We start from the raw sequence: 19,424 nt of genomic DNA, 5'->3' as shown, positions 1-19,424 counted from the left end.
AGATGGGTTAATGTTTATCGACTTCTCGCTTCATGAGCAGGCAGTTTGCAGCACTCTGGGCAGTTTCATAGAACATAAACTTGCAGGCGTCCCGTGAAGCCTGGAGCACAGGCCAAAGGTAATGACCAGTTGGTGTCTAATGTCCGCAGCACTTTCCCCCAGGAGTCCTCAAATTCTTTAGCCTGGCCGTATTCCCCTGGGCCCTCGCTAAGTTGGTCTGATGATTGTTCCTGGAAAATTCCATACCTGGGAATTTTCCATATCTTTACAGCTCATTGGGGATGTTTCCTGGTCCATGTGCCTGTGGAAAGCTCACCCTTTCTTCAGGGTCCTGATGAAAACTATCATTTCTCATGAAGCCATTCTTCCCTGATTCTCCTTTGCAGAAACAAGAGCAACCCTCTCCTCGTGTCAAACTTCCCTGGTACGCAGCTTGTCCATTCTTACAGCCTGGCACGTGCCAGGAGTACAGTTTTGTGTGTATAGGATTCAGTGTTTTCCTGGGAGCCACATCGTAGATAAAAAAACATTTTTAATGATTTTATTTCTACGGTATAATCACATTCCAGAAGAGTTGGAAAGGAAAGAAAGGAACCCTTAGGCCCATCACATATAATTTTGGTAAATATCCTTCCATTCTTTTGCCCTGTGCTTTATTTAATGAGACCACACATATGATTTTGCCTTTCTCTACACTGTTATAGTGCTACTAACCATCAGTTTTTGTGACTGCATAATAAACATTTTAGGAGCTAATCTGTAATTTAGTTAATTATTTTTCCATTTTTTAAACAAGTGTCGTGTTTAGGGACACCCAGCCAGTAATTGAGAGGTGAATCGTGGTCTTTCTCGGACAGCCCGTGTCTGCCCTAGACCCCTGCCCTGCAGTTGTCTCCGAGGACATGTGATGATGATGGCTCGTCTTCCTAAGGTTGGTCCAGAATCACTGTTATTACCAAGCTTCGCTTAAGAAGTGTTTAGTTCATTTTGATTTTTCATCAAGACTAGTGACAACGTTTCAGGTTTGAACACCCAGAAGGTTAATTTTCAGAAATGATGAACTATTCAACAATTTCAAAGAACTGAGGTTGCCTTTTTTAAGAAAAAAATCACACATTCATTAAAACCACAATATTTTAAGGTCTTAAATTTTATTATTTGAAATTTTTGTCACATTGCTTTATACACCCTAAATTTGGTAGTCACTAAGGCTTTTCAAGAAGTGAAGTAGGGACTTCCCTGGTGGCGCAGTGGTTGAGAATCTGCCCGCCAATGCAGGGGACACGGGTTCGATCCCTGGTCCGGGAAGATCCCACATGCCGCGGAGCAACTAAGCCCGTGAGTCACAACCGCTGAGCCTGCGCATCTGGAGCCTGTGCTCCACAACAGAGAGAAGCCACCGCAATGAGAAGCCCGCGCACCACAATGAAGAGTAGCCCCCGCTCGTTGCAACTCGCTGCAACTAGAGAAAGCCCACATGCAGCAACGGAGACCCAATGCAGCCCCGCCCCCCTAAAATAAAAGCAGTGAAGTAGGTGCAGTTTAATTAAGCAAGGGTTGTCTTGTGTCCTGGAAGACGCAGAATGAGTGTTCTGCGCATCTGTGGCATCTTGATGATGAAGCTCCGGGAAGAAGCTTTCCTGTGATGAAGTAGACGTGTTTCAGGAAGAGTGTCGGGAGGTGGTGTGGAGCAGCTGCCCTGGTGACAGTGGAGTGGCCTGTCCCCCAGGCCTCACGGGTGTGCGAGCAAGCATCTCTGCAGGCGGGAAGGGGGAGGAAGGTCCCAAAACCCTGTGCGGGGTCGCCGCGTGTCCTGTTCTGTGCCGATTCCTTCCTGGCGGTCTCTGTTTCCCACCCGCTACCCCCAACACTTTGGGTTCCAGGGGAGGGGGGCGAAATATCGTTCACCGGTCTATTAACTGATTACATATCAACGTGGGATTTCTGTCCGTGTGTCCTGTCACATGAACAAATGCTTGCTTAGAATTTAATGGCAGTTCCATATTCTTAACCTCCTGAGATGGATGTGTGTATATTTCTTCCTGCATCTACTCATGAGGTCCTTGAAGATGGAATGTGTCGTTGAACGTATCCTTCGGGTTACCAGATGTTTCTTGTTTACTGTGTGTGTTTGGTGAGAGAGAAACACACCCCAAACCTGGTGTCTTGTCAGATACAGGAGCACAGGGAAGTGAGCTGGCCCAGGTTTTAAGTCATCCACTGGGCTCTCTCCTGGGCACCGCGATTGATCTGTCGCTGCCGAGGTAATGGAGGGCCTGCCCTTCAGCCTTGACCTTCGGGGTCCAGCTCCCCCCGCCCTCCCTGCGTGGTCGCTGTTGGCGTCTCTGTCGTCCTGGGGTCAGGGCTGTCCCTCCGCACCTGCTCTCCCAGACAGGGCTGCGTCCGCGCACCTTTCCTGGTTTCCATTTCCAGTGTTCGCTCGCCCGGGCTCCCCTTCCTGTTGGAGGAGGGTCAGCCTCTCGCCGTCCTCGGGCTGTACGCTGTCTGCACCCCCCTCAGTGACGGTGCCACCTCCCTCCTCCTCTCCTGCCAGAATCCCCAGGGTCACTCGCTCAGTCCCTGCGGTCATCGCCCTCCTGGCTGCCGGCTAGCTGCTGTCGTGCTTTACCCTCCCGGCGACGGTGACCCCTGCCATGATGCTGCTTCTTCCTTTCCCTGCAAGAGCCCCCAGCCCCCCGCCCCACCCGCCCCCGCCTCCCTGGTCTCCTCCTCGCTGGTGGTCCTGGGCGCCGTCGCCCCCTCCTGGCCCTGCATGTTCTTAACGCTTCCTGCCCCGTCAGAGCCCCCAGCTGGCATGGCCTGCAGGACTTCCACGCTTGGCTTGCAGGGTGCTTTTGTTTTAATTAGTTGTTCAGGTGGAAAATCAGGAGATTTTACATAGGCTTAAATGTCTAGCTTTCCTTTAAAAAAGAATCAGCTGACACTGGCAGCAGCTGCAGAGAGAGAGGGCGAGAGAGAGAGGAGGGGGGGATAGAAAGAGAAGGAGAGGGGGAGAGAGAAGAGAGGGGGGTGGGAGAGAGAGAGAAGGAGAGGGGGAGAGAGAGGGGGAGAGAGGAGGGGAGGAGAGAGAGAAGGAGAGGGGGAGAGAGGAGAGAGAGAGAGGGGGAGAGAGGGAGAGAGAGAGAGAGGAGAGAGGAGAGAAGAGAGGGAGAGAGAGAAAAGAGGGAAAGAGAGGAGAGAGGGCGAGGGAGAGAGGGAGGGAAGGAGGGAGAGAGAGAGAGGGAGAGAAGAGAAGGGGAGGGGAGAGGAGAGAGAGAGAGAGACCCTCCCTAGGTTACTGAACCATGCACCGTTGCTGCCGGTGTCCCCTGACCTCGCCTGCCCCAGTTGTGCAGACACATGGCGGCACAGCCCCCGATTACTGCTAGAAACCCAGGTGCCGCTTCCCTGGTCCTCTTCTCTCCCGAGTCGAGGGGATGTTTCTCTCCCCCCGGCCTGGCACTGCGCCCCGCTTATAACAGTCGCTCAGAGAAAGTACGGGCGAGGGAAGGTCTCCCCGAGCTTTGACTCCGGTCACCGTGGACCCGAGGTCTCGGCCTCTGCCTACTGTGAAGGGGGTCTTTCTGTTTGGTGTTGAGAAAAGGCATTTGTCCCTTGTATGGGCGTAAGACTTTCTAGTTCGCCAAGTCCAGCTTCATGTGACGTCTGAGAAACAGGAGACACGCACCCGCATCCCCCCAGGCAACAACGGGGCAGGTGAAGGGCAGGCTGGGCCTCGAGTGATGGTGAGAGTAAACCACATTCGTGTGGCACATCGCAGGTGACAGGCGCTTTCCCCGTGCCCCCTGGGTGCACAGGACAGGTTCTCGTCCTGGTGTATAAACCTGAAGCCGGCGCGTTCGAATGGCCCCTGTTGTTCCTCAGCCGGTTAGGATGGGGGCCTGAGACCCCCTGGGCCTTTCACCTCCAGGCTCCGACTGTCCTCTCCTCAGCTCCCCTGAAGCACAATTCTTTCAGGCTTTTGATGACGTGCTCCCTCCCTTCATCCCTTACGTTTCATAGTCAGAAACCCGGAAAAGAACATTCTAGTGTATTTATTTTCCAGTCACCGGGGCCACCGGAAGGGAAGGTCGGGGACTGGTCCGCGAGGCAGGTCCTGCCGTGCGTGGGGCTGGCAGTGCTGTGTTCCTGGCCAGCCGTTGGGGCTCAGGACGCTGCAGAGATGCGGCTTGGAGGTGCGTGTCGGTGTCCTTCCCGTTCCGCACGTTCTTTGCGCTTGATGAACCTCAGGAGACGCCCCCCCCCCCGCCGTGAGCCCCTGATGCGCCTCCGGGGACACACTCGCTGTGTCCCGTCCCAGCTGGGATGCAGGCGGGTGGCCAGTGCCCAGTTTATGGCAAAACTCATACCAAACCAAGGGCGTGCCTGTCTCTGTAACTTTATACTAATTACGTGCTGAAGGGATAACATCTTCCTTATGTTCAGTAAGATACGTTATTAATTTTACCTGCTGCTTTTTATGTTTTAAAATGTGGCTACTGGAAAATTTCACGTTACACTTGTGGCTCTTGTTCTACTTTGGTGGGACAGTGCTGGTCTTGAGGCAGTGCTCCCTTCCCTCGATGGTTCTGAGAGGCCAGCATGTCTTTATTCGTTCAGCAAATCTCTACAGACGCCTAAATGGAGCTGCTACCTGGGGGAGGCTTCCGGATCCATTAAAGAGACTTATGACTACGCCCTTCAGTCTCTCCGTTTATTCCTCTGCTGTGGGGAAGTCTCCTTTGATGAATGAAGACTAAGCTTGCTTTTGTATTTAGATCATCCAAAAACAAAAGCTTTGTTACCCAAATTGCAGGGAAGAATGGAAGACTGCCGGAAAAGCAAATTCCCCATTGCCGTTGTGTAAAAACACTTTGCAGAGGACTGTAACGTGAGGCAGACACTCATTTCTACTTTGAAGAGGTGGTGGCATGAATTTCCACCCAGTGGCATCGTCCCTGGGGACTGGGCACCGGGCCTGGCAGTGCAGCAGAGGGTTCTCCCTTTGACCCTGGCTTGTGAAGGTGGCTTTTCAGAGCTGGCAGGAGAGGATGGATGCTATATAAGCTGCTGGGCCACTGGAAGAAAGAACGCACTGTCTCTGCTTCAGTCTTTACACAAAACCAAACATCCTCGTGGTTCAAAGACACAGACGGACAAAGGGAGGAACCATAAATATACTAGGAGAAAAGTGATTTTATTTTTAAAAATGATTGTAGAGGGCTTCCCTGGTGGCGCAGTGGTTGAGAATCTGCCTGCCAATGCAGGGGACACGGGTTCGAGCCCTGGTCTGGGAAGATCCCACATGCCACGGAGCAACTAGGCCCGTGAGCCACAACTACTGAGCCTGCGCGTCTGGAGCCTGAGCTCCGCAACAACAGAGGCCGCGATAGTGAGAGACCTGCGCACCGCGATGAAGAGTGGCCCCCGCTTGCCGCAACTAGAGAAAGCCCTTGCACAGAAACGAAGACCCAACACAGCCAAAAATAAATAAATAAATAAATAATCTAGAAGAAAAGAACATATATCCATGAAAAAAAAAAAGTTGTAGAAAAAAGATTTTTAAAGCATGATGTTAGCTTGAGATGCCATAATGGTAAAGGTGAATAAATTTGCACATCCAAGAAAAATGTATATATGACAAACATATCAAGTTAAAAAACAAATTGGAACAATGTTTCTAACTTAATGGAGATATATACACATTCATATACATACATGCATATATAGTATATTAAAGAATGATTTTTGTACTTTGCAGAGAGCACTTATAAATCTATAAGAAAAATAAACTCAATCGAAAAATGGATAAAGTGTGGGAATAAGGAAATCCTAGGAAAAGAAAAAAGATGCTTAATCTCATTAATAGAGACATACAAATTAAAAGAAAATACAAATTACCTCTTCAACTGATAGAGATTTTTAAAAATGATTGATAACATGTAATACCGTAATTGATAGAGGTAACACCTAACACTCCTGTAACTGATAGAGATTTTTAAAAATGATTGAGAACACCTAACACTGTAACCGATAGAGATTTTTAAAAATGGTAACACCTAACACTGTTAACGATGTGGGGAACAGGGACTTTTTATTCGCTCTCAGAGATGATGAAAACTGACACATTTCTGGAGTGCAGTTGGGCACTATCCTTCAAAGAACGCTCTAGGCTACACTTTGACCTGACAGCTTCCCTTTTGGGAGTTTGCCTTGCAGGTGTGGTTGTTCGGGCAGGATGCACAAGAGGGGGATGCAGCGGGTACCACGCGACCAGCCTGCTCTGTTCGCAGGGAGGGCTTTTCATGAGATGCAGTGAGAGGAGAGAATGTATGTGCTGCTTGGTTGCATTTGTGTTAAAATTAATGAAGCAGGTGCTTAGTTAACAACATCACAGAAAGTACATGGAAGGGTATGTTCCAAACTGTCGAGCGTGAGAGAACTGGGAAACAGGTCGGTGGAGGAGACAGAGGCAGAACCCGGCTGAGGCCCGTCACCTTTTACTGACCATAAATCTACACTATTTCCTGTTTAAAGTAATGAACATGTATTACTTTTGTAATATGTATTTTAAAGTCTTTATTTGCCTTTTATTGAAAAACCATCGTGTTGAGGAACAAACACCCTAGTGGGTTATGAATTAGAAAAGGTCCCTCTGCACAGACCTACTGTGTGTAGCCTCTGATACTTAGAACCTAGAGGCCGATTCCTCTGCAAAGCTTTATATAAAACGGCGACTGTTCAACTTAGTTCTCATTAAATTTTCTTGCTCACTTTTAGAAAAATTTAAGTACTGTATTTTAAAAAGACTGTATTCTCTTTAGCAAAGAGGCCAGCTGCACACACAGAAAGTATCTTGATGTTTCTTAAATTGCCTTGTTATTACTGTTGTTATTACTATTATTATGTCAGTATTTCCTTTCTCGTGTTTATTTATGCTTCGGATAGTTCTCAGAGACTAATTCCTTCTAAATTTCAGGGTTTCCCGAAAAGGGACCTTTACAGTTTTAAGATCGACAAATCCTGCTGGTACCTACTTTCCGCCCCAGGCTACTGAATGGCCTGGTATCCACCCTGAGTCTTACCAGCCAGTCGTCACCCAGGGCTGGGAGGAAGGTGTTTTCGGGCACAGATTTGTTTTGTGGGTGGACGGTGAACTTAGGGGCTGCGGCTGGAGAAGGTCGTGGAAAGAAAGCCACACTGGAGCTCATACAGAGTTCCTCGGAATTCCATGAAAAGCCGTCGGGTCCTTGCTTTCCTGTCAAGGTGAGCTCACCCTGGAAGGAGGCATGCCCAGACCCCTGAGCTCTGGCATCGCGGTCCTGGTCTTCCATCTCGCTGGGTGATGGGTTTGGGGTGAGGGGAATGAAGGGACGGTCTGTCTGCTCCAATTTCAGACCCTCGTCCCCAGCCTGTGCAGGAACAAGGACCCTCGCCCCACACAGTCTGCTGCTCTGTCCTGAGGTCTGGGCCACTCCTGCCATGAAAACAGAGCATGGCCTTGCTTCCTTGGGCATATGATTCTCTTGGGACCAAGGCAGCATTGTGAACACGGGGTGTCCGGGCCAAATGCCGCCCCTTCCCGGCAGCCCAGCCTTCGTCCCTAACACCCACCGGAGTCATGATTCCCCTCCCCCTGCCCCTGGCACTCGGGCATCGCCCGGCATCACTGGGGTGTTAACTGCCTGCGAGTCTTGAAAGTTTTTACGTGGATAGAATCCCTGTGGTCTGAAGGAGGGGTAGGCTTGTGATAGAAAAGCTGTCAGGCCCCGTGACGGCGGGTCCTCAGGAAGCCGCAGGAACTCTCTTAGTCGGTTTTCATCTGGAAGCACTGGCTTCAGGGCTCAGTCACCAACTTCCTGAGCCGCTGGTGCCAGAGCAAGTTCACATCTTTCAATATCGTGACAGGATTTCCATCCTTCTGGGAGGACATCCTCGTCCACGGCTGGGGAGACACAGTTGTAAACCAGTTCGGTGCGAAAAGAGCATTTGATGAAAGAGGCATTTGCGAAGTGCTGGGATGGGAAGATCCCCGCTATCCTTAATGTTTCCCCAATTCTCTTTGAGGAACTTACTGTTTTTCATCTTCATGGTTGTTAGGTTAAACTATGCCCGATGTTTCCCGTTACTGTACTATCTGGGTAAGTACATATGCGTCTGCTTGTCATGGAAGCTTTCTAGAAATGTTGTATTTGACCTCAGGGAACAGAAACACCCTGTGTTCTTTCTTGCTGGCGTTCCCAACCCCGTGGGCAGCTTTTGACAAACCGTCGGGCCCCGACTTTACACTCAGACAACTTTTCAAACAGGCCAAGTTCACTTGGCAGCAGGACTTGGATTTCAGGTCTCAGCGTGTTACAATTCAAAATTTAAGCTCAGGAAAATCACGGGCACATGACGTGACAAAAAGTAATCAGGAGTTTCTGCCGACACTTCTGTGAGGGCCCCCCCAGGACGGGGAGGTGGGGGCGTTAATTCCTATGGAAGTGTGCCAGGTTCACGGTGACGGCCTTGCCCGCAGTCACCACCAGAAGCTGCCCTGCAGGTCTGGCCCTGAGCGGAGCCCAGCTGTTACCAAGCAGTAGAGGCTGCCGTGCGACCGCACCCTGCGCCTCACTGTTCTCTGCATTTCCCCAGGGGCCGAAACAAATCTTCATTCGTCACTGGCGACGTTTCAAATCAGATATTCTGAAGATTCTTGGGGGGAAAAAATGTTCTTGATCTTGCTGGTGTTGCACTGGCATTGTTTGTCCTTGGTTTAGCATCTCTCTGTGATGTACGTACAGTGCAATCCTCGTATTGAGAGAAAAGACATCTCGCGTGGGGAAAAAGGTGTCCTTGCACCTGCAAACTTTAAAGTGATGATGTTCAGCTTTAGATACAAGGGTGTCGAGAACACCTGTCACCTGACCTTCTCGTGTCCTCTGCTGGTTTGCAGTTTAACTCGGCGGCCAAGCAGCTGATCGAGTGGGACCAGCCTCCCGCCGGGGGCGTTGGCGCTGGGGAGGGCGCCCCGGCCGCTGCCCCGAGCAGCGCGGCCCCCAAGCAGCCCGAAGCCAAGAAGAACACGAAGAAGCGGCACTCGTTCACCTCCCTGACCACGGCCAGCAAGGCGTCGCAGGCCACCCAGCAGCGCCACTCCATGGAGATCAGCCCCCCGGTCCTCATCAGCTCCAGCAACCCCACGGCCGCCGCGCGCATCGGCGAGCTGGCCGGGCTCTCGTGCAGCGCCCCCTCTCAGGTACCCGCACTGCCCAGCCCCGGGGCCACCGCGGTGTCAGCCTTCGGGGGACAGCAGCTCTCCCAGGGCAAAGCCCTCTGCGTTTGTGGGTGGAAATGGGGTGGGGGGAACCAGCCTGGATGTCCCCAGGTCAGCTCAGTCACCTCCAAAGGGCAGAGCGGCAATTACAAGATGGCTTCAGTCATGCTGAGTGCGTTCCCCATCCGGCCCCCACTCAGCGGGACAGAGCCTTCTCGCCCCCTGAAACCTCACCTCCACCCAAACTGGAGGTGCCGTGGTCACAATGTGGGGTTGCAGCTGCCTGCGTCGGTGTCACTTACCGTGGTGTTCAGGCTTCCAGTCGGCGTTACCGGGAAAGGACGGGAAGAAACATTTAGTTTAAACTAGAAATTGGCCTAGCATTATTTTTTTAACTTGTTAGTTCATCAAGACTTTGCATGGCCTTAAGACATAGCTACATGTTATTCTTGTGTTAGTAAAAATACACACGATGATTGGGAACGTTGGTAATTCATCTGGCAGACAGGTCTCGAGTGCCTTCTTACAGATGCTCTGGGCGCCGTGCACGCACCGTGTACCCAGGACGGAGAAGACGTGGGCTTCTGTGCGTCAGACCCTAGTTGTGGGCAGACTGAGCCCCGGGCCGGGGGGCCACCCAGGTCACAGGCAGCTGCGGTTACCCAGGTAGAGGACAGCGGTGTCCTCTACCACCAGAGGCCAGAGAGCCGGGTCCTGAGCAGCCTGCCGCAGCGGGAGACACTGCTTTCAAGTCTTGTGTTTCATCTTAAAATTCATGCAGGTTTTATATACATTCCCTGTGCTTTGTAAAAACAAACATGTACTACACAGGTTCATACATGCCTCTTTAGGACCACGGAATAAAAATGTGCAGTGCAGCGTTTGGCGTTCCTTACCAAGGTTATTGAAATGCCACTTGACCCCGTCCTGCAGGTCCACACTGAATCTCGTAGTTTCTGAATGGGATTGTGGCTCAGCAGCGGTTTTTTAGGTGGTGTGGCCATGGCACGTGACCCTGAAGGGGAAGTAGGACACGGACACGCACACAGAGATACACACGTGGACATACACACACACACGGAAGAAGGAAGAGGGCAGAGGGCTTTGTCTGTTCACTGCTGTTCCCAAGCGTCAGACAGACAGTAAGCAGCATAAACATTTGTTGAGTGAGTGAGTCACTTGGACAGTGTGTAGAGGAGAACCAGGAAGGGATCAAGCCTGTGGAAATAGACCCGGTTCCAGGTCTGAGCAAGGAGTACGAGGGGGGTGACCCTGGAGGGGTCAAAGCTGCAGGTCCCTCTCTGAGGGGTGCTCTGACGGAGGGGCTGGTGACGAGGGCTCTTCCCTGTGGAAAACCAGGTCGCGGGACTGTGTTTTTCATTTTGTGACCTCAGCAGCATTCACAGTGACGTTTTCTTGAAATAAAAGATGAGCTTCTGCTGGGACTCGGGGCGGCTCAGCAGGGCACAGACTTGGAGGTGTGGACAGCCGCCTGTGGCCGTGGAGAAGGTGGAGGGGAAAGCGGGTCACCCAGCGTCTGTGCCAGAGACCTCGGTGTCGGGCACGGCGCTGGGCGTGGGCACGGGAGGGCGGGGCTGTTTGTGTCTTGGGCGCGGTAGCTGAGGAAGCTTTCGGGCTCCTCTCTGTTTCCATGAAGACAGCCTCCCCGTGTTCTAACAGGTCCTGTTCTCAGTGCTGACATGTTGCCTCAGGGAGAGGTTATTTCTAGAAGAGATGGGAGAGGTTTGCAGCGCTGCCTGGGTTCTCCAGCCTCGGCTCCAGTGCGCACTCCCGGCCCCGGGTCCTGGGCCCGTCACCGGGCTCTCCGGGCCACAGTGAAGCAGGACCAGCCCGGCCCAACCCAGGACGGACCTGCTGTAGACGTGACGGGCCCTAGGCTGGATGTGTCTCCTGCTCTGAGCCTCGTGTCCTTCTTGCTTTTGCTTCACGCGGTTTGGTTGCTTTGATGAGAAAATCCAAAGCACGGGGCCTGCAGCAGTGAACGTTCGTCCTCTCGCACCCGAACGAAAGCTACGTGGAGGGGGTCAGGCCACCGTGATGTTGCCTGCGGGTCAGCTCCCCTGTCCGGGCTCGTCTTCGTGTTTCCGGACGGCACTTAGAGATCGCACTGTCACGTCGAAATCCTGCAGGACGGAAGGAGCAGACAGCTTGCTTGCTATCGTGCTGGTGACTCTGGCACCGTCAGATGCGAGAACCGGAAGGTGATTTGTAGGCTGTGCTGTCAGGCAGGTCCCCAGCACAGGTGTGCACAGGTGTCTGTGATGGGCGTCTGTAAAGCACGCGGTGTCACAAGCAGCTAGGCGTCTGTCTGCTTCTCTGGCCGCACCCTCGAGGTTTTGTGCCCTCTGCCAGGTGCAGGAGTGATTCATGACGTTCAGTGCTTTGTAGCGTTTTTGTGTTGCCGGCAGCTTCAGGGGAAGCCAGAAGGTCCACCCACTCCCTCCTCTTTGCTTTCCCCACTCTCCACGTAGCCCTTCCCCGGGGAGGAAACCAAGCCAGCGTGCAGCCCCACAGGAAGGAGTGAGCGCGGTGGAAAGCCGGCCTGCCCCGCCTGCTCAGGGCGTTCGTTCTGGACCTGCCCCGCTCGGCCCGGCCACTCCTGCCGCTTGCTTCTGCCTTTAGTCATCCTTTGGTGACTCTGTCTCTTCCTTTACCCGCGTGGAACTGGGGCCTGCAGGGCCCTCCACGTCCAGGGCCGTGCGGGCAGAGACCCCAGGCGGCCTCCGGTCTACCCCACGCCCTCACGACGTGACTGTCCAAGTTCACGGGCTCGTTCGAGCTCATCACCCTGCCTCCCGGTCTGGGGCTCTTGGAGAGACGTCAGACACTAGTTGGGACTTCCTCCGTGGCTTGTAGGGTCAGGCCCCGGAAGCTGAGTTTTGGTGAGTTTTTACCACCCCGAAGGTTCCTAGGTAACAGCGTGCACTTTGAACGGAGCCTCATTTATCTTCGAAGAAAGACTCGTCTTTTCTGTGATGCCAGCTTGCATCAGAGTACGTACACAAACAGGTTTCTTGAATAGGATAGCTAGAGGCCTCTAGGTTTTATCCTAGGATGAAAAATCCATGTGCGGCTCATTAGAAATTGAGTGGAGGGCTTCCCTGGTGGCGTGGTGGTTGGGAATCCGCCTGCCAATGCAGGGGACGGGGGTTCGAGCCCTGGTCCGGGAGGATCCCGCATGCCGTGGAGCAACTGAGCCTGTGCGCCACGGCTGCTGGGCCTGTGCTCTAGGGCCCGCGAACCACAACTGCTGAGCCCGCGTGCCACGGCTGCTGAAGCCCACGCGCCTGGATCCCGTGCTCTGCGGCGGGAGAGGCCACTGCAATGAGAAGCCCGTGCACCGTAGTGAGGAGTGGCCCCCGCTTGCTGCAACCAGAGAAGGCCCGCGCACAGCAACTAAGACCCAACGCAGCCAAAAATAAACATAAAATTTAAATAAAATTAAAAAAAAAAAAAAAGAAAGAAATTGAGTGGAAATAGACATTGGTGCACAGGAGAGACAGAAACTGAGGTTTGGGGGGGAGCCTTTGTGGAGGTGCCCCTTGGCTCTGCTTAGGTTCAGTCAGTGTATGAGCTGCCAGGTACAGGTGTAGCTTTACAAGGATGTGGATTCCACGCAGCTCAGACTTGACCTGTGAAAATCAGCTCTGTGCTGGGATGCTGATCATCCTGGCCTCGGCAGGGCCTTGCCTGGCAGGAAATGAAAGTCCCTTCAGGCCGTCTGGGAACTGATCTCTGAGCCTCTCTTTGTCCTGATAATCTTTTTCCTAATTATTGGGACTGAGGAAACTAGGTTTGGGGTTAAGTTTTTGTTACAAAAAGCCCAGCAATTTTGGTGGAACATTGTTTCCTGGGGAGACAAGGTAGCAGTCAGCCGCATTCCTTTAATAGTGGAGGAAAGACTTCCCGTTTGTGCAGGAACCCACGCCCTCGGTCTGTGGTCACACCAGGGGTGCAGCGGGAGCGAAATTGATCAGGTAGCCGAACACCTGCAATGAAATGACCTGAATAACTGTTTCTTTCTAGTGAATTAATCTTGGGTAGTGTCGTGGATAACACACCTGTTTTTTTTTTTTTTTTTTTTTTGATGTGGACTTTTTTTTTTTTTTTTTTTTTGCCTTTATTGAATTTGTTACAATATTGCTTCTGTTTTTTATGTTTTTGGTGTTTTGGACCCGAGGCTCGTGGGATCCTAGCTCCCCGACCAGGGATCGAACCCCGCACCCCCTGCATTGGAAGGCAAAGTCTTAACCACTGGACCGCCAGGGAAGTCCCGATAAGACATCTTTGAAAACAGCTAGTTTGGCTTGACCCTGTTCCCTGAAAAGTTTTGTAAATAATTGCCTGCGATCGGCAGTCCAGGCAGCTGCATTTTAATTATGCATCCCCATGGAAGGGTACAAGTCATGAGAAATGATCCTGAAGATGGCACGATACCTTAAGCATGTTGTGTAGATTTAACGTGTTGGTGGACTGATGAGCATTCAAGACAACCCACCGGAACGGGATCCTCGGGAAGGTGTTAATGGGCTAGTTGCAGGCCAGGCACGTCCCAGCAGCACTCGTGTGAGGCAGGCCGTCGGGAAGGCCAGCAGCCGTGGCGTCTGTACGTGAAATGTTGTCGTGACCAGTGTTTATCAAGGGGCTCCCTGGCCTCTAACACACATTAGGGCCTCAGTACGTTTGGGCTGGATAACCTGAAGGGGATTCTGCCTTCCCCCAGTGATGGGAGCTGCGGGTCTTGGATGTTTAGCCGTGACTCGGTGCCCGGGGCTTAGCTGGTCTCATCTGTTGTGCGTGCATCCTCTTTTATTCACTCTTTTTTCCTTGGCAGGTCCACATAAGTACCACCGGGTTGATTGTGACCCCACCCCCGAGCAGCCCAGTGACCACCGGCCCCTCGTCCACGGTCCCGCCAGAGGCCCCCTACCCGGCCGCCCTTTCGGTGAGTGTGCACCACCGCCTCACCCCGGACCCCCGTGCCTGCCGCTCGCAGGTACACAGCCCTGTGGTCCGGCTGCCCCACTCCTGACACCACAGCTCACGGTGACGCTTGCTGAGGGTGGAGTCTCTATCTCTCATTCTCTCTCTCTATTCATTTTAGCAAAAAATCACAAAGTCTCAGGCCGGTAGCCAACACTTTATTTTAATGGCAAGGGTCGGCGGCCTGAGGCTACAGGAAGAGCTCCGTGAAGTACTTTTAATTTTCACTAAAGGTCAGCCTGATTTTCTGAAGGCTTAACCTTTGCTTCTTTTGGGTTTCTAGACCAGGCGTATTTATCGAAGTACTGAGGGAGCTGGGATCCTAGAGGCCGTATGGTTTGCCTCGGGTCACAGGATGCGTGGATTCCTGTCTCCGATTACACTTCCCCTTTTGGGTTCCTGGTCTTCTGTTGGTCTGTGTGACTGGCCTCCCTGGAGGTTACCAGATGTGTGACTCTCCAGAAAGCCCCGCAGTCTGCAGACAGAGTCTGAACAAAACTGCTGAGTGCTTTCAGACAGCCCAACGGGGAAATGAACAGGAAGAGTGAGGGCAGTCGAGGGAAGCTGATACAGAGAAGAACTCTGTGGGGAGAAAATTGAAAAGGAAGAAACAAGAAATTCGACCTTGGGAAGCAGGGACACAGTGGCTTAAATCCATGTTTCCTAAACCTGCAGGGGAACTGCTAGGAACCAGCCTCTCTCGTCCAGGCCGCTGCCTCGCTACACTTTCAGACTGTTTCTTCCAGGGCCGAGTTGAATGAGGATAGAAAAGGTCACCACATCCCTTCTCCCCAGTGGACCCCAGCCCTTGGCTTGCTTTACAGAATCTCTCCCAGTGTGATGCTCTCAGAGGAAACAGTGTGGTCGGTGATGGGGGTCCAGCCCAGCCCCTCCTTTGTGATACGGCAGTGAGGTCACTCAGCCTCTCTGAGCCTCTGGTCCTCGCCTGTAACGTGAGAGTAATCGTATCTGCTTCGGGGAGGCGGCAGTGCCTGGGACTCAGGGAGGTGACGGTGAAGAGCGTCAGCCTGTGTAGAGGGCCACGGCGGCTGCAGCATGCCCGCTGGTTTCCTCAGAGCCCGGGGGTCGGTCTGGCTCATTGCTGGGGTTTTCTCCACTGTCTGTACCGGGAGTAGGGAGGCTTCTCCGCGCTGGTTTGTTTTCAGGTTGTGGACTTCATATATGTTGCAGAGATTCTGTTTTCCCTCTGCTCAGCTGCTTACAGACAGATTTGCACCTCCCCTCACCCCCCAGTAAGGACCTCACAGTGTGTTAGTCAGATTGTTGCGTCCATCTGGTCCTATCGTCCTCACTTTACCTTTTGCCTCGTTTTCTTATGGTGTATTTATTTTGTCTTGATACATTTTATGAATAATTGAAAGCTGACTTTGAAATACGGTGAGATATATAGTACCTAGCTTGATGTAGACTTTTGAAAGCTTTTCATAAAGTTAAGCATGTTCCTGAACTTAAATGGAAGTTAATAAGTTCCGGTTAGAGGTTAAAATTTTTGGTTAATGTTCCTGGAACAATGACAGCTTCCTTGATTGTACAGCTGTTTGGGGTGGGAGAAGTTGCATTGATTCCTGTAGGGAGAAGGTGAAAGTCAGGTAATTTTTACGAAAAGGTGGTTCCCCTGAGGTTCTCTTGGCCCTGGGTGTTTTGACCAGAGCCGAGTTGCCCAATCTTCATGCCCTGTCATCCCCAGAGAAGACCCTTTCCTCCCTTCCCTCCCTCCCTCCCTGCTTCCCTCCCTCCCTCCCTTTCTTCCCCTTCCCACCCCAGTACATTCACAACCTGTTGGAGTTTCCGTTTCCAGATGACTACCTCACGTGGAAAAATTCTGATTTCATTTCTTAAGGGAAAAAAGACTGACTTTTCTATCTTAGAAAAATTAATTAGTGGAAAAGACGAGGAGCTGTCTGAGTGTCAGCCCTTGTGGGCTGACAATTTTACGGTACAGTAAATGGCCAGTTGCTCATAGCTGGGCACGCTCTAGGGCATATAGATGCGACAGGTCACGAGAGGGCATGAACACACAAAAATTAATTTACATTCAGCCATTTCATCCCAGGATTATACAAGAGAGCCTGCATGTTCAGCAAGAGGATGGTTTATTAATGCTGCGTCTATGCCAATTCCATTTAATGGAAAACTAATTATAAGCAGATCTGTCGCCTGTCATCCTGGGAGATGTCTAGATCTCAGAGTCCCTGGTCGGCTGGCAGGAATGCTTTGGATTTAATATGTTAGGTTTAAGTGGAAAAATCTCAGTAACATGTGCCCTCCGTGTCTTCCATCAACCTGGCAAGTGTCCTGTTTAAAATGTGAAACCTTTCCCAAGACTTTGAGTGCGATCACAGCAAAGCGTAGGCGGCATGGTGGGAAGGAAACCAGGCTTTTCCTGGTGTGGATTTTATTTTATTTATTTATTTTAATTATTTATTTATTTGTTTTGGCTGCACCGGGTCTTAGTTGAGGCGTGCATGCAGGATCTAGTTCCCCGACTAGGTATCGAACCCGGGCCCCCTGCGTTGGGAGCGTGGAGTCTTGCCCACTGGACCACCAGGGAAGTCTCCCGGTGTGGATTTTAGGTGACAAGTACCTCTGCTGGACTTGGACGTGAACATTATTTCTAGCACTTTTTTCATAAGTTGAGACTTTTTAATCTTTTATTCAGAGTGGAATTATGAGTATATTGTCCTGTGCATCTCACAAGTAACAGTTAAAATGTTAAATATCTAATAATAGAGGCAAAACTGGAATTATATGTATCTCATTCAGACATCAGACTGTTCATGGCAGGGAGGGTTTTTCCCCAGCTAATTCTGTGAGGGGCGAGGATGAAGAGCTTGCTCTCGTGTCCTGTGCACAGTGGCAGAAGAACTTGTGAAACAAGGGATGGGTGATCCCTGATCCTCTGGACTAGCTGAGAGGTGTTTAGCTACAAGATGTCACAAGGTAGCCAGGTCAGAAAAGGCCAGATACAGTCTGTGGCCAAGTTGAAATCAGATTGCACCCAACAGTGTGTAACCATAACTAAAACAAGTGTGTGCATGTGTGTGTGTGTGTGTGTGTGTACTTAAAGAAACAAAATTAAATGATGTCATGTTCTCAGGATAGCCAAGACATACTGAGTCCATTGGCGCCCGTGGTGGGAGGGTCCGGAGGGTCAGGGCAGGATTCTGGACGTAGGGACGGGACCGCCCAGCTTGGCAGCGTGAGAAGCAGAAGTCAAGCGTTTGGAATCGGCAGCAGTTCTGACGACCAGAACGGGGGCAGGCGATGGACAGAACCTCCATAGCGACCACAGAGAAGGGCCCTGGCACCTCAGGAACCAAGGCCTCCTGATCCATGTCAGACTGCCCTGAGGGCGGCAGGCGCACAGGACGCTTTCTCGTTCGTGAAGCCCTCGTTGAGGGTCCGTTACCTCCCGTGGACAGAGCTGGGTGACGGGGACGCGGGACAGACAGCGAGACGGTCCCTGACTCTGCAGCCTCGTGAGTTCTAACAGCAGCCTCCGTCCGGAGCCTCCGCTGTGCCCGGGGCGCCGGAAGGGCCGCTTCCCTGACCTGCTGCTGCTGAGAACCCCTCGGATGACATTTCTGCAAAGTCAGTGAACGGTGTGGGTGTGTCTCCTCACACGTCAAAGGCAATTGGTGAGAGAAAGTCCGTTCCCAGAGAGGTTTTTTTAATTTACCAAATTCTTAATTACATCTCCCCTTCCGACATCATCTTCCAAGCATCTGTCTCTGGCATTTTTAAATATACTCTTTAATTTTTTTTCTTTTCTTCATAGCTGTGCCCACGAGTGACTGACTGAATTCCAGGGAGTGTCCAGATGAGGTGAAAAACTCACTTTTCCGTCTTCTTAATTTTACTGCATTCTGACACCTGAGTGTTTTTTTGAATCGCTGGTATCAGTGCTTCCGTTTTTCTGTTTCCCACTCCTTGTTTAAAAAAGGCAGAATACTCACATAATTGCACACGTGTGGCCGTGTGCAGGTGGTGGTGCTCTGGGAATTGGTGGCACCGTTGCCCCGAGGAGGGATGACCAGCCGCCCCTCCTGCTGTCCCCTTGGTGGCCGAGCACCTGCGTGAGTTCACGGCACAGGAAGACCCTGGAGAGAGGTTGAAAGTGGGTTCATTGGAATCGGATGTTCAGGAAGAAATGATGACGGGATTGGGGGATATTACATAGTCTTTGCTCGGAGGACCCAGAAATGCCCAAAGTCTGTGCCAGTGGCCACTTTTCTACCCTGGAGAAGAGGGAGGGGCACACGTGAGGACACACGTGAAGGACGGTCGGAAAGAACATGGACCTTCCGCCGTCAGAACCCCAGGCTCCATCCCGGCAAAGCGCTTTCCTGGTCAGCGGCTTGCAGCCCTCGCCCAGGGGGAGGACCTCGCGGAGCTCGGCCCCCAGGCACCTCGGGGCTGGGTGCAGGGAGGGGAGAGAGGAGGGGGCCACAGTCCGTCCTTGAACTCTCCCTCAGTGTCCACTAGCGGATGTGGCCCGTCGGTGGCCTGGAACCGGTCACTCATACAGGACACTTCTTTCTTGGAGGGAACCCGGGGGCGGCCCTCAAAGGCTGAGCTGGGGCTAGAATCTGCGTTTCTGACCCCAAACCCTAGGCGTCCTCCACGGTGTAAAGCTGTCTCTTCTGAGAGATCAGTGGGTCGGGGACAGAACCTGGGCGGGGCGGACGTGACCATTTCCCACCACAGACCCTGCCCCCCGAGCCCTGGTTTTAAACGAAGTATTATTCAGAGACCGTCGTCGTGGCCTCAGACCGTCGCCCCGTGGAGAGGGTAGGAGAGGGTCTGGATCTGCAGAAGCACAAGCAGAGGCCCGCCTCAGTGACAGCGCGGCCGACGTCCGGTCCCCTGCCTTGGACCCCGGAGGCCCGGCCCCGCTCCCCTGGCCCTCAGCCCCTCCACGCGGCTCAGCACGGGCCCGCTTCCCAGCCCTGCTGCTTTAGATCAGTGTCTGGTGACGGCGGTGACAAGCGTGGTGTTGGCTTCTGAACGCGGTCGTGACCAGAGGTGTCCTGCGCTCCCAGCAGCCCGCAGGTGCCTTTGCTGCGGCGGGAGGGTGTGTCCTGGCGCCCGGCGCCCAGCCGTGCGGTGACGGGAGGACGCGGTTGCTCCCGCGCGGCCA

The 19,424-nt window shown here is 52.4% G+C and overlaps 1 protein-coding gene across 5 annotated transcripts in view; it reads left to right on the top strand.

The window, feature by feature from the left end:
• Positions 1-19,424, top strand: part of SH3RF1 (SH3 domain containing ring finger 1) — a 152,392-nt gene that overhangs the window by 114,672 nt on the left and 18,296 nt on the right. For all 5 annotated transcript variants that reach the window (XM_036856067.1, XM_036856065.1, XM_036856064.1 and 2 more), the window contains exons 5-6: positions 8,939-9,241; positions 14,115-14,225. In XM_036856067.1, coding sequence (XP_036711962.1) covers positions 8,939-9,241; positions 14,115-14,225 — 414 coding nt within the window. The remainder of the gene's footprint in view (positions 1-8,938; positions 9,242-14,114; positions 14,226-19,424) is intronic.

Source organism: Balaenoptera musculus, chromosome 6 (genome assembly GCF_009873245.2).
Source record: "Balaenoptera musculus isolate JJ_BM4_2016_0621 chromosome 6, mBalMus1.pri.v3, whole genome shotgun sequence".
Classification (NCBI taxonomy): Eukaryota; Metazoa; Chordata; class Mammalia; order Artiodactyla; family Balaenopteridae; genus Balaenoptera; species Balaenoptera musculus.
The sequence above is the reverse complement of the archived record's forward strand: the minus strand, read 5'-3'. Positions and strand labels throughout refer to the sequence as shown.